This window comes from Lethenteron reissneri, chromosome 41 (assembly GCF_015708825.2).
Source record: "Lethenteron reissneri isolate LAM-NWPU_2019-01 chromosome 41, ASM1570882v1, whole genome shotgun sequence".
In the NCBI taxonomy this organism is placed as follows: Eukaryota; Metazoa; Chordata; class Hyperoartia; order Petromyzontiformes; family Petromyzontidae; genus Lethenteron; species Lethenteron reissneri.
In genome coordinates, this window is record NC_083819.1 from 8,250,071 (window position 1) to 8,277,373 (window position 27,303).

The 27,303-nt window shown below is 53.9% G+C and overlaps 1 protein-coding gene across 3 annotated transcripts in view; it reads right to left on the reverse strand.

The window, feature by feature from the left end:
* The window catches only part of LOC133352618 (leucine-rich repeat and fibronectin type-III domain-containing protein 3-like), a 40,526-nt gene extending 13,840 nt beyond the window's left edge, over window positions 1–26,686 (reverse strand). Inside the window, exons 1-2 of one of the 3 annotated variants that reach the window (XM_061568373.1) lie at window positions 24,574–26,686; window positions 7,807–9,244 (exon numbers count right to left, since the gene is read on the reverse strand). In XM_061568373.1, coding sequence (XP_061424357.1) covers window positions 7,807–9,224 — 1,418 coding nt within the window. In that variant the 5' untranslated portion in view covers window positions 9,225–9,244; window positions 24,574–26,686. Of the gene's footprint in view, window positions 1–7,806; window positions 9,248–16,508; window positions 16,547–24,573 lie in introns of those variants that run through there. The other 2 variants (XM_061568372.1, XM_061568374.1) reach the window with 2 other exon arrangements.
* Between the last annotated feature and the right edge of the window lie 617 nt (window positions 26,687–27,303).

Genomic DNA, 27,303 nt, shown 5'->3' on the forward strand with positions numbered 1-27,303 from the left:
ACGGCGATGGGTGGCGGAACGCCGAGGTCGTCGTGGTCGCCTCGGTGCGCGGGGGGGCCGATCTTGTCAGTGGCGCCCTCGCCGGGGTCTCGGCGGAGACAACCACAGCAACCGACATTCGCCACGCGCGCAATGTACGCGCAGGCTGGATATCTGCTCCCGTTAACGGTGACAGTGTCGTTAAAGGCAGTGAAGCAACGAGTGTAGTACGGGATGACCTGGATTTAGAGACACTACCTGCATTGTTGTAGTGCATCAGAATAAAGCTTTTAATTGATGATTAGATCATGCGCATGGCAGCGCTGTGGGAGTGTAGAAAGATCAACGGCAGTCTAAATACGGACCATGAACGGATCAAATTCACAGACTGCGGTCTCTGATGACTTGCACGAAGTGCTTTGATGTGGATGCAAGGGCTCGTCAATTACGCGGTGAAAATGACGCAACATCACAATCCGTGTAGAATGCCGTCCTCGTTCTTGTTGCTGCGTAAGCCGCACGGCGGCATCGGCGGGGAATCTGGAGTGCAATGGCGCTCGCCTCGGCAACTCCCCAGCGCGGTGCGGTAATTCATTCATAGCGCGGGGATTGCGGGGAAAGAAAGATGAGCATCGCTGCCTGGAGTGAGCGCCTCCCGCCGCCGAAGCGACGGCAGCGCAAGTCGCCCAGCGTCTGGGTGGTGTTGAGGTTAGCGGTGTTGTGGTTAGCGGTGTTAAGGTTAGCGGTGTTGAGGTTAGCGGTGTTGAGGTTAGCGGTGTTGAGGTTAGTGGTGTTGTGGTTAGCGGTGTTAAGGTTAGCGGTGTTGAGGTTAGCGGTGTTGAGGTTAGCGGTGTTGAGGTTAGCGGTGTTGAGGTTAGCGGTGTTGAGGTTAGCGGTGCCCTCCGTTCGCAGGGAGCGTGCGCGCCACGGCCCTGCGTCCAACTCGTCAACCCGCGTGCCAGGTCGGAGCAGGATGGTCAGCTAACGGAGACCCCTCTACGGCTCCTCTCCACCTTCACCCTCTCATTTTCCGTCGTCTGAACAGCGGGCTTCGGGAGATGAGCCCGTGTGTCCACGCTCTCTTTGCTGTTTATTCGATACAACTTTATTTGTTCAATTTACGACGCAAAGATAATGGCAAGATAAACGGAAAGGCCGTAAAGAACACGGAACAAAGATATCGCCGAAAAACTGCTACGATCTATCAATATTGACCAGGGAGTGCATTAGGGGGAAACGCAGAGGAGCTTTTTTTTCTCCTTGCCAGATGAGCAGCCTAACGGCTGGCGACGGGGATAATCTGTCTGCGTGGGGAGAGCGCACGGGACCCTGCTGATGAATGCTTTCAGCTCGACGGCATTTTGGCTCCGCAGTCGGATCTTGCTGGATGCTAATCGGTCACCAGGCCCGAAAGTATCGCTAATCCAAACTGTCTCCTCCGGGCCCCCGCCAATTAGTCGATTGACACGGGGTCGTGGCCTTTCCGACACGCCCCCGGGTGAACGCGCGGACCCGAGAGGCCCACAAGGCCGCTCGGCCGCCGCTCGACCTCTCGACCTCTTGACCTCTAGGCCACTCGGCTATTCGGCGCCACCACCACCGGGGGCCGTAGCCTGTCTTTGTGTTCCCGGGATCGGCTGCTATCCCGGGAAATCGTCAAGTCTTCCCTGCACGAGGTTAAAGTCAAGTCCAGTCAAATTGATTTCCGCCTCAGATGAGCATCGATGCGTCGGTGCTTCCTCATCTCCTCTTAACAGCACCAGGGCACTGCTGGAAGTTCCACTTTCATATGGCAGGGGCCATTTAATTCACAGTACAACAACAATCAGGCTATCGATTTATTTAATCGCAACCAAGATTTAAACTCACACCCTTCCGATTTCTAGCTTGTTCCCTCTGCCACTGAACCAGCCGGTGTATCAATAATAACACGACACCACTGGGGACGCGACACATTTACACGGCGCCCCCCCCCCCCACCCGCGTCTTCTGACATCGTGCGATATCCCACTTCCTCCCACGATACATCCCAGCTCATTGCACCTAAGACGGTGGCAAGCATGCGATTGGCTCAAGGTCACGGCAGCGCAGAGAAGGTCACCTTCTCCGGCTTCTGAGGTTTCACTTTTCATCCCAGCCGATTAATTTCCCCGGCATGAAACGTGGGATTCGTATCTGGACGGCTTCGGGCAGCCCCTTATCTGCATGATACTTTCAAAGTAGACCCAGAGTGGGAGAAAAGAAGAAAAAGAAAGCGCTCGGATAAGAGTGCGACGGATTTCTCCTTTTTGTTTCAAGATTCGTACGAGTTTTGATTGTCTGGGGGAGACAACACCCTTCTACGAGCAGCATTCAAGCAGCCGAGGAGGCGCGGGGCTCAGGAGATGCTGATTCTCGTGTGCGAGGTGCCCTCCGTTTGTAAGCGCGGGTCACACAAGAGCCGAGCCGAGATGATTAATGAAGCCATAAGGGGGAAACTGTTCATTTTCAGCAACTGTCGGCCATAAATAATACATTAATTAGGGGGTTTTGCGCTCTCTTAATGTTTTATTAACATACTATTACCATTTCCACCACATTAACATATTTTAAAGCCTTGTGCCACATCAAATTCTGAAGGGGGTTGCCCCCGGAGTGGATGGAAGGAATGTGGGTTTTTTTTCCGACAGCGAATTATCAGTGTCATTATTTTGTTTAAGTCATATAACTAAGATTACTTTTCTTGTTTACCTAGGGAAGTCTCACCGAGTCTCAAGACTCGTTTTCAAGAGGGTCCTGCCAAGTTCTCGCGGGATGTGGCCACGATTGCCGTGTTTCTCAATTGAATGATTTTTGCGAGTAAATGTTTCAAATTTCGCAAGTTGGGACCATGGATGCTTGCACGAAATGATGTCACGGGATTTATCGTCCACTTGGCAGCAGTATGATGTTGTCAATACGACTGCAGCATTGTTATTATCGTGATTCCACATGTCTGCCCAGCAAAGCCTCACTGAGCCTCAAGGCTATATTTTAGGCATCTCCTACCAAGTTTTCTCAATAGGGTGGCGATGTTACTGCGCGAAATCCCAATCGACTAATTCACAGGTACATTTTAAGCAATGGGGATGTTTGGCCAAATCCCAGTCAAACCCGTTTCAGTATTAACCAGGACGGCCTGCCGGATTCAACCTCTGAACCCCTTGGTGGGAAGAGAGAGAGGGCGGGTTTAGGTGTGGTTACGGCGGTTCGCAGAATAAAAGGGCATGGCTGGGGCGGGGGGCCATTGTCTCAGAATGAAGAATTGCCCTCCCTCCCACCCACCGCTCCCCCCAAGGTAGCTGCGCTGCAGAGTGCCGGCATCTCCGTGATGATGGCTCTGGACATAGCCCCCCCCCCCCGCAAATCCAAGAGCCATTCGTCTTCCACTGAGCGCTTCCCCGCACCGCGATCTTAATGGCTCGAGAACGGCATCGGCTCCGAGCGTGACGAATGATCCGGATGAGTCCCACCGTGTTGTCTATTTTTATTTCAACGGGGAACGGCCAGAACGAGCTATTTTTTCGCAACCGCAAATGAAACAGCAAATCGCCGCGGCGCCGACTTCCCAGGGTGGTGCCGGGCAAAGAGGCGCGCGTGTGAAGATTGCGCGAGCTAATATGTCCAGAGTCATTCCGTGAATTGATAGGGAAGGTGACGTCACAACAATGAACGTTTCAATCATTTTGAAAAAATAATAGGCCCATTTGCAACATTTAATGTTTGGTAACTAATTGACAAATTGATAAGGCATTGTGAGGTCAGTGGCGACGGATCAAGCTGTAAATGATTCACTTTGCTGCAATGTATTCAAAACTGATGCGTCATCATCATCATCATCGTCGTCGTCGTCGACGCTGCTCTTGACAGGAATGTCTCCATCGACCCATCAGCGGAGTCATTTAGGCTGCAGAATGGCAACAGCTATTTGCTGCATTAATGACGGGGCTGTAATTGCTCGTTATGTTGGCGCGTATGGGGGGGTGGGGCAGTTGTATGAGGCCATTAAACTTACCGCAGGTGAAGCTTTTTAAAGTGAAGTTTCTCACGAGAAGAGATAGCGAGCGAGATAAACGGGGGCCGGCGAAACGTGCGCACGTTTACCGAAAGCGTTTGGTCGCTTGTGTATAAAATAAAGCTGCGGATAAACAATCAATCGCTTTGAACGCTGGGTTGAGTGTTAAATAAGTCATCCAATCAGAAATAAATGCTCGTAGTAGCGGCAAAGAAGACAAAAGAGGTGAACAGGCAAACAGTGTTAGCTTGTTGTTTGCGCACAAACATCGCTTTTCCGTGCCATCAGCATTCCAGCGTCGTGCCGTCGCGATTACTCGCGTCGTAATGTTGCACGGGATAGCGCGCATTTGGTGTTCGGGGCTGCCTGGGGAGACGGAAACCTTCCCCGCAATTCCAAACCGCTCTCGGCACCCTAGAGGCCTCTTTGCCAAAAAATATGTCTATCCAGAAAGCGCGCCGACTATTATGCCCTTCCGTGCATTTGCATTTCAAAGCACTGCCGCGCTGATTATGAATCTTCCAGAGTGGAGGTATTTCAGGTGGGGGGGGGGGGGGGCTTTCGTCGATGGTGGTGGCAACAGCTCAAAGGAAGCACCGAGCTCGATCCATATTTCTGAGACCCGTGTTGGCCGCGCAAGAAGACAAACATTTTTTCTCTCTCTCTTCTGGCCTTTTCTGTCATGCAAAGCGCGATGTTTTATTTACGGCGTGGATCCTTTGAATGTCCGGGCAGCACTAACGCGAGTCCCGACTAGGGATATATCCGGCAGTTTAGGGTTGCATTTGTAAATCATTATCAATCATCATCACCCATCGTGCGCTCAGATACATTTCATTTGGCCGCTGGCCTCCGTTGGGGACATTTGCAAATACAGCTTTCACGATGCACAGCTTCAATACTTCACCATTTTTTACTCTGCCTATTATTTTCAAATGGGAAGTAAGTCCCATTTCTGTGCAGCACAAACAACGCAGGCGATTGTCGCTTCACTGAATTTTTTTTTAATGCAACAATTCCGGTGGATGAATTTCCTGCAAGTTCCTTGCGTGGGGGCTTTTTTTTCATCCACCGACCGCACTCTCGCTAACGTCATTATGTTGAGAGAAGCCACATTATGCTGTCTGGTTTCATTAGACCGATGCGGAGGACCATGAAAATTGCAGACTATCAGGTCAGCAAAAACCACGGTGGTGCGTTGAAGTAGTGAAAATGAATTGCCGGAGTTAAGATGTGGCATAAATAAGGGACATCAATTGTGTTAATTCTAATTCATTTCAGCTCATTGCAAAGAATTCTTAATCACCCTCTTGTACATCTGCTTCACGGCCCTGTGGCGGGCAGGGAAACGGGTGATGTTGTTATTTCTCCGAACGTTCATTTTTTAAAACTGACAAGCGGACAGGCTGACAGACAGAAAAGACAGATAGCCCTGCAGGCCAGCCTCAGGTAATTAGTATAATTAATTAAGCGTCCCTCTCCGTCACTGCGTTTTGCAAATTCCCTCCCACTTTGCGGCACCCAAGCACGCGCTGCACGCTCTGCATTAATTCGCATTCCGAGGGCGTGCGATGCAATTTAAAAAATACATCTCGCATTCCCGCACAGGCCACCTGGAACAGCATCCAGCTATCTGCCATATGCACCACGTAACCCTCCACTTCCCGTCAACACAGCAACAACAACAACAGAAAGGGACAGGCGCATTGCATTACAGGAGACACAGGCCCCACGCGGAGATGAAAAACGGTACCGAGCGTGCGCGCAATAATGTGGTAGAAGCACAGCTCTGCATTATTAATAAAGCCGAGTTACACAGACGTGAAGAGCGCCTGCATCCTCGCGGCCCGCTCGTCTGCTTTTCAACAGCACCAGCAGCAGCAGCAGCCACCAAAACATCCACCTCATCATTGGAACCTCATTTGCCAGTAAAAATATAATAATTGTTTTTTTACCCTTCTATCTGGCAACAAAAGTGACACCTTTTTTTACAAGGAGTCATGTTTGCACAGACCACAATACCTGCAGTCATAATGCAAACAAAAAACATAACTCTGATAATGTGCACTGTCCTTGAAGTTGATTGGTCCTACACCCGAGACAGCTTTCCTTAGAGCTTAGTCTCACATGGGTTGGACCAGATGACGCCAAAAGGCGCGTAGAAGCACAGCTCTGGCGTCATCTGGTCCAACCCATGTGAGACTAGGCTCTTAGGAAAGCTGTCTCGGGTGTGGACCAATCAACTTCAAGGACAGTGCACATTATCAGAGTTATGTTTTTTGTTTGCATTATGACTGCAGGTATTGTGGTCTATGCAAACATGACTCCTTGTAAAAAAAGGTGTCAGTTTGTTGTATCATCCACCTCATCTCCACGACCAAATCCTCGGACGATTTTGGTGGTATTTTAAGCGGTCAATTTGCAGCGCGTTGATGCCACATTCTTTTCTTCCATTTCTCTCCCTGTTTAGCTATTATTGCACCGCACATATATACATACACAGACAGACATTGTGGGATGGGGTGGGAAGGGGAGGTGTAACGCTCATTGAGGGCTTGTTATTTTCATGGTGGCTCGCAAGGGAAAGGGGTCACGTTCTCCGGGCTCGGCGTTATGAAAATGTCACCGCGCAAGAAAGGCGCCAGGAATTAACAAAACACAGCGCCGCGGACGCGCTGCCGGGCCACGGGCCACTCACTGCGAGCACAAAGGCACAATCCCACGCACTTGCAGATTTGAAGCTTTCGTGACTGCAAGGATTCATGTTCTTGGGTTTTTTCGGTAAAGTCACGTAGGTAAAAATTAAAAATAAAATCACGACGTGTCGGAGGCAACACCACCTGAAGACGCAGGCTTGTGTTGCCTCCGAAACGCCGTGATTTTTATTTTTTATTTTATTTTAATTTAAATTTTTACCTACGTGACTTTACCGAAAAAACCCAAGAGTATGAATCCCACGCACCTTTAAAATCACACACGGGCGCGCGTGCACGCACGCATGCACGCGGGGCTAGAGAAGAAAAAAAAAGGCGACATTTGAATGAGCCCGTTACAGGAAAGAAAGAAATATGAGCAACATCTTCTTCACCTACAACCGCAACGTGGAGCAAGACCGGCACGTGGATGAGTGTGCGCGTGTGTGGATGCTGCCACACACCCGCACGCCGTTCGCGATACTAGCGGTGGCAAAGACCCCACGGCTGCCAGAGTTTGAAAATACCGGAACCGCAGACACCTCCCAGGGAATGCGAGATCGGGCTTATGTGTTGGCACATTTGTAAGAAGCAAAAAAACACTGCTGATATTTTGTTTAAGGCACTCGTTAGCCCGATGCCATTTACAGAGACGTCCTCTTCCGAAATCACGCGATCAACGCAGCAGGGTACGATCGGATGTGCAACTGCGTCGAAATGTCGGCCTTACGTCTTGAGTGTGGGAAGAGGCATGAAGGCGGGGCGAGGAGGCGATAACTGAGGGTGGCAGAGAGAGGAAGCGAAGATGGGCAAGCGACGGAGGAAACTGAAGCGCTAGAATCGAACCTGGACTTGTGCGGAGGCGGATGGCGTGCAGAATGAACGCACCAGAAAGAGTTTGCAACCCACGGGAAGCAATGCATGTCGAAACAACGACTGCACCAATGAATTCATTAAATAACGAATGAACCCAATGCGTGCAGAAAAGAAGCAAAAACAAGAATGACTTGTCACAACGAATGAAACACGTGGCGAGTGAATTTGCGCGAGTGAATGAACACACAAACGGCCCGTGTGTGCTGCACGCGCGCCGGGGCTTGCCTGTACACGTAGGAGTCGTCGGCGCTGCCGTTGTACTGCACCTGGTACATGCGCACGCCGCGCATCCCCTTCCACGCCGTCCAGCGCACCAGCGCCGAGGTGGCCGCCACGTCGACGGCGGCCACGCGCCGCTTGTGGTGCGCCTTGCTCTCGCTCGCGTTGGTGCCGGGCCCCGTGGACGACGAGGGCCGGTTCGGCGTCGCGATGTCGGACGAGCCCGGGTCGGGCTCGCGCGCCCACCCGGTCTCGTTCGGCGGCCGCGGCAGGTGAATGATGCTGAGCTCCACGTTGGCGATGGCCTCGCCGGCGGCGTTCGAGGCGAAGCAGGTGAAGGTGCCGTCCTCCCTGGGCGACGCCGACAGTATCTCCAGCGTGCCGTTGGCGTGCACGACGGCGCGGCCCGAGGCGCCCACGACGCGGCCGCCGGGCGCCAGCCAGTGGACGCGCGGCTCGGGGTCGCCGACGGCGCGGCAGCGCAGCGTGGCCCGCTGGCCCTCCAGCACGACGAGGCGCGGCGTGTGGTGCGTGATGAGCGGCGGCTCGCACGCGAACTCGTCCTCGCCCACGGCCCAGAAGGCGCGGCCCGAGAGGTGCGCGGGCGACGAGCAGGTCTCCAGCAGGTCCTGCCTCTCCTGCCGCCGCAGCCACAGCAGCTCGCAGTTGCAGTGCAGCGGGTTGCCGGCGAGGCTGACGGCCAGCAGGCCCCCGCCGGCGCCCTGCGCCCTCGAGAACAGCGGGTCGGGCGCCACCGTGCGCAGGCGGTTGGAGCTGAGGTCGAGGCGCGCGAGCTTGTAGAGGTGCGCGAACGACCCCGCCACCACGCGCTCCAGCAGGTTGTGGTCGAGGCCCAGGGCGTGCAGGTTGGTCATGCGCTGGATGGCCTCCCACGGCACCTTCTCGAGGCTGTTGTAGGAGAGGTCCAGGTCCTCCATGGAGAGCAGGAAGTCGTCGAAGGCGCCCTCGGCGATGTGATCCAGCTGGTTGAAGCTCACGGTGAGGAGGCGGAGACTGGCGAGGCCGCGCAAGGTGTCCGCGCTGATGTTCGTCAGCCGGTTCCCGTCCAGGTAGAGCGAGCGTAGCACGCGCAGGTCGGCGAACGATCCGGCCTCGACCTCCTCGAGGGCGTTGCGCGACAGCGTCAGGTCCACCATGCCGCTCATGTTGGCCAGGTCCTGTCGGCGCAGGCGCGTGATGTAGTTGTCGGCGAGGCGAAGCTCCACGGTGCGTCGGTCCACCGTGGCCGGCACGGCCAGGAGCCCCTTCTTGGCGCACAGCGTGGCCATGGAAGGCGACAGGTTCTGACAGACGCAGCGGCGGGGGCAGAGCGCAGGCGCTTGGTGCAGCAGCAGCGCCAGCAGCGTCAACACGGCCGGCGCCAGCAGCCGGGTTTCCTGCGGCCCCAACGGCGGCTGGGCCATGGCGCCGTCAGTCCACGCGCCTGCTGCCGGAAGGAGACAATCGCATGAGTTTCGATTTAATTTGGTTGGCCGGCTGAGCACTCGAGGGAGCAGTGAAACAAAAATATGGCTCACTTGAACAACAGAGTTGAGCCGGGTCACCAGCCTGACGAAAGCGGCGAAGCGGTGAAGGAAAACAAATCAGGGCAAAAACAAAAATGTGTCGGGTGAGAAATGAAGTTTGTTGTCCTTCCCCCGCACCGCCGATTAGCACCATTGGTTACGTACGGTGCGAAAAAAGTTCGGCATACTGTACAAACATCAACATACATACGGACCGATCGTAGGCAGCTACAATTATATAATGAAGTTGCACACGGTGAGAGAGAGAGCGAGAGAACGGGTGATTGGGTGAGTAGATAAAGGCAACGAGCCGAGTGGTGAGCGCCTTGTAAGATGACACCCGAGACCCGATGCTGCTGCCCTCGTTTCTAACGTGAGCCTCACCACCGAGAACTTTGATGGTGGTAATAATAATAAAAATAACCATTAGTACGTTTGGCATTCGTGTCGTTCTTGTAGCGCAAGAAAGGCTCTCATGACGGAAGGCCGCGTATTTTCACAGACGGGTATGGTCCGCCAGCCATGCAGTTTAAAAAAAAAAAAATTGCAAGTATTTTTTTTTATTGCAAATTACAATCGTAACACTGGCACACAACGGAGCACGCTGTATCGAAATATTTTACGGGGAACTTAAACGTCCGCTGCGGAGCAAGCGGTGCGTATTCATGGTTAATACACCCAGAGAATTTACCAGGGCGGCCACTCTGACCGGAACCGCGAACCCTTTGCAACACGCGGCACGCGCGGCGCCGCGCACGTGCGCCGCTCGCTCGGCTGCGTGACCCGGGCATTGCTGCTCGGGCCACGAACCTCTGGTTGCCAGGCAACAGCACACACCACGACTGGCACCATGCCCCCCCCCCCCCCCCGCAGAAAACTGTGATCTGCTGACCTGCTTAGCACCTTCTCCAACATCGCGCATAACACGAGAACCACGCGTTAGTGACTCTTGTCGTTCACGACTGCAGCGAATGGAAGACGTTTCAGAAACGGAGAGGTGGGGGGGGGGGTGGCGGTGCAGGGTGGCCGTGCCGTGCGATGTCGATCTCTGCTTCAACCTAAACGGGTAGTGGTCACTCGGGGGGGGGAGGGGGGTTCTATCAAAATGACGCGAAGCAAAAGCTCCTTAAGCATTCGCTCTTCTCCGCGCGCAATGCCAACCCGACAGGGGCATAAAACAACATTCGTCACGTCGCATTACTGCCAAGAAGAGGGATGGCGTGCAGTCCTGGCGGCTAACAGGATTTGTTGAGAAAACTTTATCGCCAACGAGATTGAAATTGGTGGTCACTGCACGTGGAATTGCCTGCTCGTTATTTAAAACATTTTAGGATGGAAATGATTAACAAGCGGCAAAGCGAGTCTAACATTTTTTTTGGTGGGAAAAAAAATCCACGAATTACCCCCTTGCCTCGTAACCCAATTACTCGGAGACTCGCGCTCAGCAGTGGCAGTGGTCGCTGTCCGCGGTTCTGTGCGTTGCGAGCGTGCACCGTGAATGACGAAGCCTGAGGAACCGTCCACGGCGATGAGAAAATGCTAAATTATTTGGAAAGAAATTAGGCACGAGTCGTTCAGCAACATCGTCACGTCGGCAGTGTCTTCCACTGCTTTTACGATCCAGACAGACTTTCCAGCTGCAACACATTCCAAAACAGATAGGTCGAGAGAGACATTTCACATCTGCCGTTCAGCTTAATGACACCCTCTTAACCCAACGTGACCGGCAGATTTTTCAAACCAATGTGACTCCCACCTTCACATGCCCGCGCAAACATCGCGGTAAGGGCCCGGATAATTTCGCCCGAATATTAAAAGATAATGTTTATACTCACGACTGCGAAATTGAAATTAGTTTCGAACCAGACCGACGCCTAATGGGAATGCACTTTGGGTGCTGTGCGCGGGATAGAGATCAATATTGATCTGCACGGGCCTAAGCAGCCTCGCCAGACGCGGTGAGCACTCGGGGAGAGAGCTGGGCCCTGCTGCAGGGGTCAATGCCCCACACACAATGCAGAGCTGCCTTCAGTATTGGGCCCTAGAGCCTGGCCCTCAGCCCCTAGGCCGGCCTAGAACACTCTATCGTGCTCTAGGCCATCGTCCGTCACCTCATCCCGGGCCGGTGCCTCAGCACCTGAGCGCGAGCAGGTTCGCAATAAGGAAAGGTTGCGAGTTCAAATCCTGGTTGGGCATTGACTCAATTCAGCAGTGGTTGTCCTGTGGAGAGGCTCACCCCTGCCATTGGAATGTGGAAATCTCAACACGTTCTCAGCACCACCTCAATGCTTATTTGAGCAGGAAATAACTTTTGACTTTTAAAAAATCCTTAATTTGGCGTCTGGGCTCTGGCTTCAGTCTGAGGATTTTGAGGGCTTGGATGATTCCCAATGGTCATGTGTAATCAGAGTTACGAGAGGTCATGTACGAGCTCTCTCCGTATGAGAGGGCGGTCCAGATAACTCTCGTAAAGATGATCCAGGATGCACGATACGTCAGTGTACAGTTGTGTTGCTATTTAGGGACCTTTCCTCGAGAAAGCTGGCCCAGTTTATCCAACTGTTGCCCAAAACGTACGAAAAAACCCATCACTTAGCACGTAAGCCTTGTCGACCGAGGCGATGATGTCACACGTCATGAGCTCGCCTCCGCTAACGTTGTGTGACGTCACACGCCGCGACAGGGCCTTGACATCGGCCTTGGCCTCATGGCTCCCGGACTTTGTCAAGTCTGGGAGCTTCAGCACCCGCCCGCCCGCTCGCCTGCATGTTGATGGCGCAAACGCCCACTGACCAACGAGCTCACCAGCTGAGCGAGCGCGCACAGCCACTCCGCCCGGGAAGATGATCAAACACCTGAACATCAAACACCTGAACGTCTGTCCAATTGATCAGGCGGCACGTGGCCGATCGCTGCTGAGCAAGGGCAGCAGCGAGAGTGGCGGTCAGGATGGGCGGCTGAAACCGCGAGAAACTCAAGCAAAGGGCTCGACCCTGAGCCAGGGGTGGAAATTACACATTCCTACAACAGGGGAAGTGGGAGAGTAAGGGGGGCTCTGTGTTGAGAGGGCTGAGTTAACCTTCAACCACGATTTGAACTGGCAACCTCGCTTTACCGTTGAGCAACTTGGCTGGAAAAGATTTTAATTTGTCACAATCATAACCGTACCGAGTATCCAGATTTCATCATCATCACAATCCATAGGTAGATAGCCCGTGGGTAGCCACTGCACATTTCGTCATTTGTTTCCACTTTTCTCTGCTTTGTGCCAATATGGTCAAGTAGTGCCACGTCTTTCAAGCACCACATCTCTAATGTCGACAAGCCATTCCCTGTTATGTCTTCTTCTCTTCCCGGTTCCCCATGTAAAATGTGTTTAATTTCATTGTTCCCATTTGTTATTATTATTAAACTCATACCATCTGGGGTTGACTGGTGGTCCAGGGTTCCACTTCATCTCGCCGCACTGACCGGTGTGGTGTAGTCAAACAACCCCCACCGAGATCTCTCCCATGGCATCTTCATCCACCGAGTCCACAGGCCACGACGGAAATCGGTGCCACCCAAGGTCGCAGAAACTTGACGGGCTCAGATTTTATGTACACGGCCAATGAGAGCGAATCATCACGTGATAACCGAACTCACGTCAGACGATTATCACGTAAATTCACTGTCATTGGCCACGTAAAGAAATTGGAGCCGCCAAAGTGATGCCACCTTCAGGTGTAACCGCCAGGTGTGGTTTCTGGCCTGGGCTGCTCATGGACCAAGTGGTGGATTGATCAAGGGGGCTGTGCATAATTCTAGATTTGAAGCTTTCGTGACTACAAGGATTCATACTCTTACGTTTTTTTGGTAAAGTCACGTAGGTAAAAAAGTAATATTAAAAGTTAATAAAAGTAATAATGGAAATAAAATAAATTGATGCAGTAATTTTAGCTGTGACGGTCCCACCTGATGACGGAGACTTGCGTTGCATCCGAAACGTCGTGATTTATTATTTTATTTTATTTCCATGATTACTTTAATTAACTGTGCATAATTGTTCACATTTACATTTTGTTGTTATTGTAGTCGTTCACTTGGAATGGACCGTCTGTAGATCAGTTACAGCAAAAGACGCAATGTACTGCGAGGTAACCACCCTAAGCGTGGGGTCACTGCTGTCGCCGCTGCTGTTGTGGCATTCCCATTCTGTCATCGCGCTGTCATCACCTGTTTGACATCCCTCCGTCCCCGCTGAGCCTGCCAAGCCCAGAGCAAAATGTCGGTATCATATGAGTTTTTTTTCAATTACAGCCCAATGTAGTGAGTGACAACGTGGGGAATACATCTTTCGAATAACCTCCCCCCACCCAAAAATCTCATGGAAAATATTTCTGTTACATCTGGCTCAATATTCCCTCCAAGCGGTAGCTCCAGATTTCTCCATTGCCTCGGCGATTATTCACGTGCAGGGGGGGCGTGGGGGGCGCGCTACTGCGCCACTGCGAATTTTCCACGCAGCCTGCGGCCCGTGGGAAGTGCCCCCCCTCCCCCTCGCCACCCGCCCCCCACCCGGCCCCCTCGCGGGAGCGCGGACACGCGGGCAACCCGCGGCGTTGAAAGGCGCTCCCGGAGAGCGCCCTTTGACTCGCGTTCGCAAGGCCACCGCGGGACGCACCTCGCAGACAGCTGCCCCGATGAAAGCCGGGACCGCTGCCGCCGCACGGCGTCTCTGGCTTTTCATCACCGGCGACGGCACCCAGCCCTGTCGGCGGCCGTCCCTCGTTCAACGGGGGAGACCTTGAGCTTGCGGGGTTGTTGTTGATCTTTCTTTTGGGGTGAATAGACGCCAATGGCGATCGTGCTTTCTGTTTCCCAAGTTTGTAACCCTGAAGTAGGAACGAGGCTCGAGTGGGCAGCGCCTGGGGGTGAATGTGCGCGACCACGTGATTCCACTTCAGAGTGCCTCTCGTCCAATTCAATAGAGACGCACGTGAATGAGGCCCTCCTCCAAGCCGCGCGCGGTACGTCGCCGCTAATTGACCACACATCGCCGCGGTGCTCAGCGCACATTGGTGAAGGGGGAGAGCGCAGTCTGTGGAGCACAACGCAGTTCAAGAGTGGCTGCTTTTGCTGCTGCTGCTGCTGTTGGGCAGAGTCGCCGTCTGTGCACATTACAGCTGCACTCACTGGGACAATTAACCACCGTGTTATATTTGCCCAGTCGTATTTCGCTGTTTCCCGTTGTGGTCCATGGAGACCGGCTGGAAGGAGGGCCGACTGGAGTAGCGATTGATTATGAAGTCCCACGTGCCGTCAGACCAGGTTCAAGTCGAAATATAACATTTTAATAAAGGACCGTGGAAACCTCACATTTGGTGACCTCGGGTTTTATACCGCGGCCACCGCTAAACAGCTGAACGAACCTGCGGTATCGACAAATTATATCGAATCCCGTCCTGGGCATCTCTGAGCATGAATCGGCCTTTCATGAGTACTGGGTGCGATATGTAAATAGCAGCACCGGGGAGACAAAGGCGGCCGGACGTGGTGCTGTCCACTTGACCCCTATCGTGCGTCAGGAGGTCCTTAATAGGCGCTCGCTAACAGCACTTGACCCAACAGTGGGCACAGCTACACGGACGATCTTTGCCTTTGCTTGTGCGTGTGGGGAGCGCTAGTGTAGCGGTTAGCGCACTGCGCTACGAACCCGGCGATCCGAGTTCGATTCTCGCTTACGGCCATCACCAGTGATGATTAAATAAGAACCAGTCCTGGACCTCCCCTAGGTCGACTCAGCCTCAAATGAGTACCTGGTGCGATGTGTAAGCCTCGCTACGAGCGAGACAAAGGCGGCCAGGGGTGGTGTTGGCCACCCACCTCCTCGTGTGCCGTGCCGGCCTTCATAGGTCCTCGCTAACAGCACTTGCCCCAACATTTCTGTTAAGGCTATACTGGGCGATCTTTGTATTTGTATGTACATCAAATGCATTTAGTTGTCTGACCCCACTCCCTACCCTCATGGCGGGTTTGCAATAACGAGTGACCGTGACCACGTGTCACATCCAGATCTTAATTGCCCGTGTATTAGCATAACGCGTGATTTGTTACGTTAGCTCTGAGTGACGGCAGCTGTGTGTCCACAGCGCCGAAGTAGTGCCTTGAATATTAAGGGCGACGTCGCTGATCCCAGCTTTGCTCCTTGTTTGCGCGGAGTTACGTCGGGACGGAAAGAAAGCCACTCGATAACCTCCCCCGGAGTACATAATCCGGGCTCGGGCAGAGTTGCCACGCGTTCCACGCAGTCTCCTGCTGAGTCACGCGGCACCATCCGTGAGCTACAAATCCGCGCTCTTGCGCCTGTGAGTGGCGTCCAACAAAGCAGACGGGAAGAAGGAAAGAAAAGAAACACGGGACCAGGACAACAGGCGATCGCCGTGTCCGGTACAAGAGGAGCGGGTCTCGAGAAGCGACTCTGGTGGTGATCGCAGGCAGAGAAGAGATGTAGAGGAGGATAGACGGACGGCAGGGGAGAGAAAAAAAATATTACGTAGAAAACATGGGGAACATAGACATAGAGTAGGGAGAGGGGGGGTAGAGAGGGGGGGGGGGGTATAGAGAAAAGGAAGGGGTAAGAAAGAGGAGAGCAGAGCGTGGAATCTGTTATGAAATATTTAATTTAAAAAGGGTGGGGGGAGAAAACATGAAGCAAAGCATTGAAAAAAAAAAACTAAATGATGAACGAAGCGAAGTGCCGACTACAGCGAGCATCTTCTTGTTTCCTCTGATCGTAAAAAAATAAGCGAGACGAGCGGCGTAAGGCGGGGCACGGTGAGACGACCGAGCTGCCGAGCGGTCGCCGGACGGCTTGACAGAGCGAGCCCCCTGCGAGAGACACACGAGATGCTCGAGTGCGGATGACCCCACCGCCTCCCCCCCCCCTAACGTAGATCATTGCGGACGACCCAGCGCATCGCGTCGAGGCGATGCTCAAACGCGGGTGGCCCTCGAGACCTCTCGGCGTCTTCCGCCGTGAGCGACGCGCGCTTTGCCTCGCCAGCCACCGCGGCGCCAGGAGGTCGCCTTCGTTCAGTGTCGTCTCCAGACAGCCCCTTCGGCAAATCCGCCGCTGGGTCAAGGCATTACCCCGCACTGCCGCGCGGGGTCACGTGGACCGTTTGACCATACTTCACCAACCTCGCCGGACAGTGCGCGGGGCCCCAAACCAGCTCGGATATCCACCCCCACCAGCCAGCCCCGTCGTGCCAGGGAGACTGGAGGGGGGTGAAACCTCCCCCCTCACCCCGCTCAAGGCTGAACCCCCATTAGAAGTCTCATAGCAAATGGCAGTGCAGTGTCGTACCCGCGTGGGTGTTTGTTCCACACCCCACCGCCCACTCCGCTCGAACCAAGATCGCGTTACAGGGCTGCTTGCAACTGATGTTGGCCGGGAATCAATTGAAGATGGCCAGGCTTAAAGAGCAGTGCGCCAACCACTACAACCACCGTGGCTTCCACGCAATGTGTCCTGAAAGAGGGGTTTACAGTGCCAGAATGTGTGGGCTCTGAGCGGTGCTTCTGGACCGGAGTAGATGACACGTGAGTAGTAGACACAGCCGTAGCGGCAGAAGCGAAGGGACGCGTTGTGTCGCGTGTACGGAGTTATTTGCTGGGGCAATGACCCGGACGAGCCCGGACACAGTGAAGCCCTGACCTCACATAGTGACCCGCACACTCACATAGAGGCACACACACACAGCCCCACAGTCTCGCACAGAGACAAATGGATCACTGAATAACGCCCCTGTTGCCGATAGAATGAAGGAGGCGTCACTTGACTGTCAGTCCTAGCCATAGCGAGAGCTATACTTGATGTGGTGTGCTGGGTAACGATAAAAAACAATTCCTGGCCAGCCGACGCGAACAGACCTCCCTGGCCGAATGGATATCCGTGGCTCTCGGCCATGACGGGACAGCAGCGAGCAGCAGCAGCAGCAGGCTTTGCTTGCAGCAGCGCCCTTTGGCAATGCGGCCAACTACTGGCACGGATCGCTGGCGGTTGAGTGTGGGCAGACGGCGCCAGCAGGGGGTGCTCGCCATCCATCACGGGAAGGTACCGCCCGTCCTGCACGCAGCGCCTGTGTGTGTGTGCGTGGTGGCGTTGTCCGTCTTGCGGGGGTGGCGGTGGTGTAGCGGTTAGCGCACTGCAACTACCAACGCGGCCACCAGAATTTTGTTTCGCGCTGACGGCCAACACCAGGGTCGGTTATCCGAGCCGGTCCTGGACCTCCCCTAGGTCGACTTAGCCTCAATTGAGTACCTGGTTCGGTGTGTAAAAAACATCGCCACTGGGGGAGACAAAGGCGGTTGGGCGTGGGGCTGGCCACCCACCCCCTCGTGTACCGTTCCACAGCACTTGCCCCAACAGTCTGTTAAGGCTATACGGGGCATCTTTGTTTTGTGTTGGTATATCTGTACGCATATATATCTTACGTGGTACGTGTGGCACGGCAAGGGGCATCGGGAGAGTTGGGCCCCCTTAGAATTCGGAGCTCCCACACCGATCATGACACGAGCCCTGACTCAGCCGCAAACGGGTACCTGGTGCGGTGCGTAACCATCGCTACGAGGGGACAAAGGCGACCGGGCGTGGTGCCGGTCACCCACCCCCTCGTGAGCTATGCTCGCTAGCAGCACTTGCTCCTCCAGTCTGTTGAGACTATACGGGGGAACGTTGCCTTGTCTGTCTGGGCTAGACTGTCAGGTCAAATTAACGCGTGGTCAGTCACCGTGACTCCGGAAGCCAAACGTTGGGCACATTTCACGCCTTGCTCTCAATGATTTACAAATTGCTAAGCTGATGAGACCCAGAAGGCTGAACGCTTTCCAGAGCTTACTAAAACAAATCCTGTTTCATGAAAATTGGTCGGCAAAGCCAAGTAGCATGTTGGACCAAAACACACAAGTTTAATTCACGTGTCGAGACACAGAACACGAGTTGCGCTGTTGCGTTAAAACCACGTGCTTTTTTTTGACACGCGCACGCGTGCGCATTTCCACACCAGCCACGGCTAACATCAGTGGCAAGCAATAACTGAAACCGGTCCTGGGCACCTCTCTCCCACATCGCTATGCCACACTGACCAGTGTGGTGAAGTATGGCAAAACAACTTCCATATGCAGGAGTGGGATAGATTGCGGCATTGCAGCATAGGTGGCGACGACATGGGGAGGGCCATGATTCGAAATTGGATGAACCGTGGCTGATGATAAAACTGCACTGACCTACATGGTGAAGTATGATCAAACAAACATGGCATGGGAACGCATGTGTACGGTAGTGGATTCACACAGGGCTGTACATTATTGTCATTATGTATTTCACATACATACCACTGTGTTTATGCAAGCAGGCGGTAATGATATACACATTTTTAAGAGGGTTACTCTTTCTGGCAATGAAACGAGATGTGTTAAGATGTTCAAAATATGCAATGTCTTTTGAAACTGATTGGCCTACACCAGAGACAGCCTAGTCTGTTTCATTGCCAGACAGAGTAAAACATATTCTTGTTTTTTGTTACATACTTTAATACTGAAAAAAATGTCCCATTAAGCGGTAATGATATTTATCTAACCTATGAGTCCGTTCACATTCTTCATCAAATGTCCCAGATAACATTTCCCCCGTTACGTAAACTCAGCGCATTAGGACTGTGATGCAGGAGATGCATCACTTTGAGCGCCTTGTTTGACCCTGTCCTTAGGAAGGTGGCGTCTTGTGCCGGCGCCACGCTCACACCGGCACGCAGCACGCCAGGCGCACGCACGCACGCACGCACGGACAGACTTGGCCACCGCGGACAAGGGCAGCTTTCCCATTTCCTTGGCGTGGTTATTGTGGATTTTCCACATCGTGGCAAAGCACTGTTGTTCTTCTTCTACACTATTGTTTAGAGATTTTTTTTCCACCGTTTGGTCTGACGACTCTGACCCATCACTGACTGTAGACACAACACCGCCGATTACCAATTTTTGTCTTTTTTTTTATGTAAACGCACCCTTCACAATCGGTGGCACGCGTAACACCGATCTGTGCGGTGTAACGTCTCACACACTCGGGCGCACGGAGGGATGCCCACTCACCCCTCGTCCATATACAAGGCAATGGATACGCAGTCAGCGCAACACTGGGAAGGGCAATGGAAGGAAGCAAGGCCTTGCCGATGCTCTCAATGAGCACACAGAATTGATAGCAGGCGAGCGAATAATGGCATCGCATCGGGTCACGGCGTGATTGTCCACACATTGGTGTCCGAGGCTACTATTGTCGTATTTACCCCGCGGTGAGCCGGCGACAGGGAGCCCTCCCGAAGGCTCTCTCGCGTGAACACGACTCCAAGTGACGATCCCACTGAGCGCACGGCTCGGGAGGACCACGCACCTCACTTGTGCCACGAGCAGGGGGTGGGGGGGGGTGTGCAGAGTGGTGCCCCTTCGGTGCGTGAGGATGATCGCACGCACGCACTGGCACGCCCCCCTCCCTACTCGGAGTCTCACATTTCAGCGATATGAGCCAAAGACCTCTACGCTTTTTTTTAAAGTCCTTGCAAAGGGAAAGCCCTCCTCCTCCTCCACCGCGGCCGCCATCCGTCTTGCTGTTTGCAGCTCACACAGCTGTATTACTGCTCGCTGGCGCGCTCATCAATTACAAATGGTCAGGATATGCAACGGAGCATTATATTTCTTTGATTAAAGGATTATGATCCATCTTATACCTACGTAATTTGTACGTCTGACGACTCTGGAGGGCAGTGCGCGATTTTATATTGGAAAAAAAAATCATTACGTGGTGTTAATGGAATGGAACGCGATATTTGATCACAATACGAGCTGTGTTAATGGTATAACCACGCCGCACTGGTTGTTAAAATGCGATGCTAATGCGTCGCGAATATTCGGAATGTGCGAGGGCGCCCAACGTTGCTTAAATGTCACACGAACTTGTATTGCTCCGTGTACACTCAATCAATTTAATAGCGGAGGCACACAGAACACCAAACCATCACACAATAATTATCACACTACCGAGTGTACACCCACTCCCTGAGTGTACACTATCTCCCGTAGTGTACACACTCACGTAGTGTACACAACTAGTGTGTGTACACTCACTCGTGTACACCACAGTAGTGTACACTATCTCCCGTAGTGTCCACTCACTCACGTAGTGTACACTCACGTGGTGTACACTCACTCAGTGTACACAACTGCGGTGTACGCGTGAGAGTGTACACACACACTGACTGTTTTGTTAGATCTGTCATTGCCATTAGCATGAGGTGGCTTGATTTTGTTTCCAACGTACGTAACGATAGAACTGCCGTGTGATGGTGACGCGGCTTGATTGTATTGGACGGCAGTAATCAATTGCTAGAGTGACCTAAGAAAGTGCTCAGAGGTAGACTCACGTATGACATACACCCGTCCAAAACAACAACAACAACAATATTCTTAGGTGTTTTCGGTAAAGTCACGTAGGTAAAACATCAAAATTAATAAAAATAATAAAATAAAAATAAAGATCACGACGTTTCGGAGGCAACACAAGTCTCCGTCATCAGGTGGGACAGTCACAGCCAGATCAGCTGCATCAAGTGACTTTACCGAAAACACCTAAGAATATGATTCCTTGCAGTCACGAAAGCTTCAAGTCTAGAATTAACAACAACAATCATATCCATCCACGCACTTAACATTCACATTTGAATGGATTATCAAAATCAAACACGCGCATTGTTGGCACATATTTCAAAGGACAGCATTGCTCTCTAAAAGCAAAACGACATTATAAACGAGGGCCCTGTTTTGGGACACCTTAATCAGGTGAGATGACAGGTTTATCCATTACTGCAGAGCGCTTGTAACGCTGGGACGTGATATTGGCTATTCATATTCCATCATCACCTTGCTGCGAAGTGCGTGATGATCATTACGCACTTTCCGTCGACACTCGCAGCTCAATGGAATATAATCCATCGTATTAAAGTGTCTCTGGAGCAGCTGAGATCAGCATGGCTGCTGTGCGTGACTGCAGCGAGGCAGGTCACAGGTCTGGCCCCAGCTCGGCGCTTTGCCTGCTTGGTCTCAACAAGGCAAATCGCGTGGCCAGTCACAATACCGCGAGTCGCCCGCCTGTTCCCAGACAACGTGGGTCACATTAAAGTTTTCCCCGAGCAAGATGTCCCACCTCGCTGACTCCTGCAGCAAGGTGAGTCACCTGGACAGTCCCAACGAGAGCAGAACACATCGCCACCATAGACATGGTGTGATCACCTTGCCAGCCAGCCCCAGCAAGATAGGTCACCTGGCTGACCCTTATCAAAGGTGGGACACCCAAACAGGTGGGTCCACCTGGCCAGCCAGTCCCAAGAAAGCGCGTCACTCGGCCACCCTGAAGGCATTTAGGTCGCTTTGTGTCCTGCGGAACGCCAGTGAGTCGCATGCGGCAGTGCCCATCATTGCCATTTCCCAAGACTGGATTTTGTGAAAATCTCCTCGGGTCGGCGTGGGTGCGAGACATTTTCTAGGTCACGTAGAGCGGTGCTCCGAGAACAGAAGGGAGATGCAAATAACAACACTAATAATAATAATAGGAACAACAACAAACAGCACGCCAATTAGACGCGATTGGAGCTATCGTAGTGTGGAGGAGACACGTCTCGCTTGATTTACTGCTCCGAGTTTAATTGGTCAAAGCCTCCCGTGCACAATTTGTGGAAAAGTCCAAACACATCCACGCGATCACTATATCTGCTGTGTGCGTGCGCGCGCGTGTGTATCTGTTTACCACGAATGTCTACGGGGCGGGGGGAGGGGGGGAGGAAATCGTAGAGACTTGGTGAATAATTATCACACGGGTAAAACATTTTAAGAAAACGCTGACGCTTTTTATTTTTTGCCTGTATTGAAGTATTAATTTTCGAGAGCATCCATTTATCGACATTATTATTGCAAACACCGAGGCGAGACAAAAAAATAAAGCACGACTTTTGGTGATTACGATGTGAGAATTGGGCCAGACGGTACGTACCGCACGAGAGCGAGACACAAACACCAATTTACCGCGGGTCCCGTAATTGAACATTTCACTTTGCCGATGCACGCCATCATCTCTCCAGATATCAATTATCGGCGCCACACCAACGCCCCCCCCCCCCCCGCACATAGCAGCAGGCGATGAGTGAGTGACTCACGAGCGAGCGGCAGCCGTCTGCTCGAACCGATTCGAGAGGCTCCCTCCCGCACCCTCGTCGTGTTGCCGAGCGACTTGCATTTGGGGCCAAACGGACGCGGGTCGATCTCACGACGCGATGATGGCACAGGTGTCAACAACAGCACCGACGCGATTAACAACACATCACGTCATCCTCGTTGTTGTTGTATACATCAAGGAGCTGATTGTATGCGACTAACAGCAGCAGCGTCCGCGACACAACCTTCCAAAAGTTGCGACCAATCAACACCCTGTCTAATCATCTAGCTTCGTGCCTTAGCGCAGCACCTAGAGAGAGGACCGCGAGCAGCGTCCATTGAACCCAGCCACTGGTGTCATTAACCCCACCGCGAGATCCCATTCCGCACATCGGGGTTCCCGACCCCACCACGGGATGGTTACAACACCTCCCCCCCCCCACTTCTCAGTTATCAAACCTCAGTCTCGATGCGCACTCGCGTTACAGCGCGGCGTTAGAACACCACAACCACCCAGTGACATATCCAGACTGTATAGGAGTGGTGGCGCAAGTGGATCGCGCACACTGCGCTACGAACCTCGAAGCCCCTGACCTAACGATTCCCGGCCACGGCGAACATCGGGCGTGGGTAGCGAGTGATATCAGAACTGATCTAACCCGCCCGCCCGCCCCCACTTTCCCACTGCCCAAGAACGCACGCTGCGAGTGGAACTACGTGCAGATCGACACGTCGCCCTGTCGTCTGAACCATCGCGATAAGTACAGAGGCTCTCCGGTAATCTTCGTATCGGACGGAGGTTATTGTGCAGCACGGATAAGTGAAAGCTCGTGAATTTCAACACTTTTTTGGACCACCAACGGCACGCGCAGGTATAACAATTCAATAAGCATAAATAAACTCGGGAAGGCGGATGACCGGCACAGGCCAAACAGCCCAATGGCAGGACCCTGCCGGAAAAGAGTCTTAAGACTCAGTCGGACTCTCCGGGTAGAATAAATGGCATTACTTTTGTTTTTCACCCGATGACGATTGCTTGTGTTGCGATCGAAACGTCGTGATGGTTTGTATTATTTTTCTATCCACGTGGCTTTACCGAAAGACCAAAAGAATATGAATTCCTGCAGTCACGAAAGCTTTAATGTCATTATTTTTATTACGGTATATGATTACACATATCGGCTACGTGTACGTTGCACCGTGCGTAGCAACCGTGATTCGAGCAAACATCACCCCCGCGACATGTGACCTGCAGCATGTAACAGAGACAACGATCCCCCCCCCACCCCCAACAGCATTGTAGCCTCGTGGGGCACCTGCTGTTAGCGAGCTCCTCTTAAGCCCGGAGCGGCGCACGACGAGGAGATGGCGTGGTACGCGCCACGCCTTTGTCTTCCCCGTCCTGATGTCTGCACACCGAGCCAGCTACTTATTTAAGGCTGAGTCGACTTAGGGACAGCACATCATCGATTTCGTTTCCACTCGCCAAGCGATGTTATCTGTGGCCGAGAACGAACCCGAGGTAGCCTGCTTCGTCGGGGAAGTGCGCTAACCACTGCGCCACCCCTCCCCAAAATACAAAGATTCTCTCTGTAAACCTCAACATAGTGTTGGGGCAAATTATGTTAGCGACGAGCTATTAAGGCCAAGACGGCGCAAAAAGGAGTGGGTGGTCAGCACCACGCCCGACCGCCTTTGTCTCCCTAATTGGCGATGTTTACACACCGCACCAGGTACTCATTTTAGGCTGAGTCGACCCAGGGGAGGCGCAGGACCAATTGAGCAAATCGTCACTGGTCTTCACCGTGAGCGGAATTCGAACTCGGGTCGCCGGGCTCGTAGCGCAGCGCGCTAACCGTTACACCACCGCTCCCGACACACACGAACACGTGTACACGCGCCCACGCCTTACGAATACACGGAGGCAATGCTACCGTGTGTTGCCTTCTCTGTGCCACACAGAGCGGGGAGGTGGTGAAACACACACACAGACACAGACGCCGCGTACCTTTGAGTGGTCACATGCAGATGCGCGGCTGCGTCTGCGCTCCGCTCGACACCAGCATCGCTCCCTCCGCTCCGCAGCGCAATCCCGAACGCTCGCTCGCTCGCTCCTCTTGAGTCCGCTACGGCGTGTGCCACATCCCGTCGCTTGTTCACTCCTGCAGCAGTAGAGTTATCGCTACCAGTGGTAGTGACGCTGCTGCTGCTGCTGTTGTTGTTGCTGTCGAGTTAGCGCTGGACTTGTGAAGCAAGCAGCAGCATCAGCAGCTGTCCAGCAGCAGCTGCATTAATTCGCTATCCAGCACTGACAAAGCAGAGAGTGGCGTTCCCTTACCCCGCTCAGCGCTCCTCGTTCTTTCTCGTGCTACGGATGCCTTGGCCCCCCCTGTGCTCCACTGCTGTTGTCGCGCGGAGCTCTCAGTGCTCCTCGCCGAGCGCTGCGCTTCGCTCTGCTCGACTGGATCCGGCTGCTGCTCTCATCCCGTGGGCGCGCTCTCCCCTCCACTCATCCCTCTCCTCCTTCTCCTCCTCCTCCTACCTCTCCCGTTCAGACGCCCGCGTGGCGAAGCGAGCTGCTGCAGCAGCAGCAGCAGAAGCCTTGCGCGTATCTCTTGCCTGTCCGTGCCCGATCCCCCCCGGCTCGTGATGTGTGTCTAGGTGTACGTAACTGTGTGTGTACGTGTTGACGCGAGTGTTGGTATGCGGCTGTACGAATCCGTGTGCATATACGACGCTCGGATATGCCTCGCTTTTTTTTCTTCCTCTTTTAGATGTTTCTTGATTTTTTTTTTTTTGGGGGGGGGGGGGGGTTCCCAGGCCAACCACTTTTGAGATATCGCGCCGGTTTATTGATCGCGGGTAATTATCTCAAGCTGGCCCGGAGCCCGGCGAGAGATTTCGCTGTCGCTGATAGGGAATAGGTGGCCGATCGCGCGTTCATCCTTGGCCTCGCCGCCAGAGCACCCACGCCCCCCCCCGCTACCCAAACCCCCCCACCCCACCTCTCTCTCAACCCTTACCCCTGTCTTCTTCACGCTCGCAAAGCCGCCTTCTTCAACTCGGGGCGCTCGGTGGCGTTTCAACAAGATGGGAGGATGGCTGGCCGTGAATGCATCCCTGGATGGATGAATGGACTGGGTGGATAGTAAACCGGTCGGGACGGCTGCGACGGCGAGTGGATGTATACGGCTAGCTGGATTGGATGGCTGTAAAGATGCTTGGATGGCGAGTGGATGTACAGCTAGCTGGGACTGGATTGCTGGTTGGACGGCTGGATTGCGAATGGATTAGAGCTAGTCAGATTGGATGGCGAACTGGATGTAGAACAGATCAGACGACTGCGCTGGTCTGAATTTCTGTCTGGATGGCGAGCCGGATAGGTGCCTGGGTGGCCGATGAGTTGATGCGGCTCGTGGGCTGTCTGACTGATGAGAGGATCAGTTGTCTGGCTTGCTGCTTCCTCTGAGCGCCTCGCTGTCCACCCTGCCTGCCCGTCTGCCCGCCGGTCTCTCTCATTCTCAAGTTTGCACTCGCCCGACGACCGCCGTGTCACACATCACAGATTCACGCTTGAGATCTCCTGCAGCGGACTCCATCCATATCAAGGCACCGTGGAGAGCGGTGCAGCGCGGGCTGGGTCAGCAAGATAAGATAACGCGAGAAATCTCTTTCTCGCTTTCGCTGTGCCGCTTGAAATCCCATGTGTTCCCCTTTAATCTTGCAGTCCCATCCCATTAACCGGTGTCAGAGTGACCCGCAGAGCCCATGCCAGCCCCTACCCTCCTGCTCCTCCTCTTTCCTTGGTGCCAAGATGAAGACTCCCTGCAGCAGCAGCAGCAGCAGCTTCACTCCATCTTGCAGCCCCTTCTCCGGACGAGCCCTGGAGCAGCTCGGAGGATGGAGGCAGGGGGAGGCTGCAGATGGAGTGAGCGGAGAGCAAAAGAGAACGGGCGACGGAGGCGCGGGGAGACTGGGACCGCGGGGGAGGAGGGAAGGGAGGGAGAGAGGGGGAGGGAGGGAGGCAAGAGAGGGAGAGAGGTGGGAGACAGGAAGAGGAGAATGGGGAGCTGGGAGGGAGCAGGGAAGGGAGAGAGAGCGGAGAGGTGGCAGAAGAAGGGAGCGGGGGGGGGGAGAGAAAAGAGGGAGGGGTTAAGAGAGAGTGGGGGGTGGGGGAATGAGTAGGAAAGCGTGCGGGAGGTGAGAGAGGCTGAGAAGCGCTTGGCTCCTCCCGCACCGCTCCCCTCCGCTCCTCTCTCCCCTCCTGCACTGCTCCCCCCTCCCCTCCCTGCTCTCTACCTCCCCATCCCAGACCTTTCTCCTGCTCCTCACCCCCCTCTCTCCTCGCCTCGTGCTCCCAGCCTCCCCTTGCTCCCCCCTCGCTCCCTTTCTACGTCTCCCCTGCCCCTCAACCCACCCCCATCTCGGCACCTTCATATCGCTCCCCACCGAAACCTCACCCCGACCCCCTTGCCTCACTCCTCATCCTCCTCCTCCTCGAGTTCACCACAAGCCCGACCCCGAGCTGCGCTCTCACGCCGCTCACTCCCCCTCGCTCTCGCCCTCCCTCCAATCATCCCACCCGCAACGCTCTCCCTTGCGCCGCCTCTGCCCGGCTGCCCGTTGCGGACTTCCCCTCTCGCCCCCCCCCCTCTCGCCCCCCCCCCCCTCTCTCGTTCCCCGCGCTCTGTGCGCCGCGAGCTCTGGGAGCCCCTCGTGATTTTTCTCCGCTCCCGCA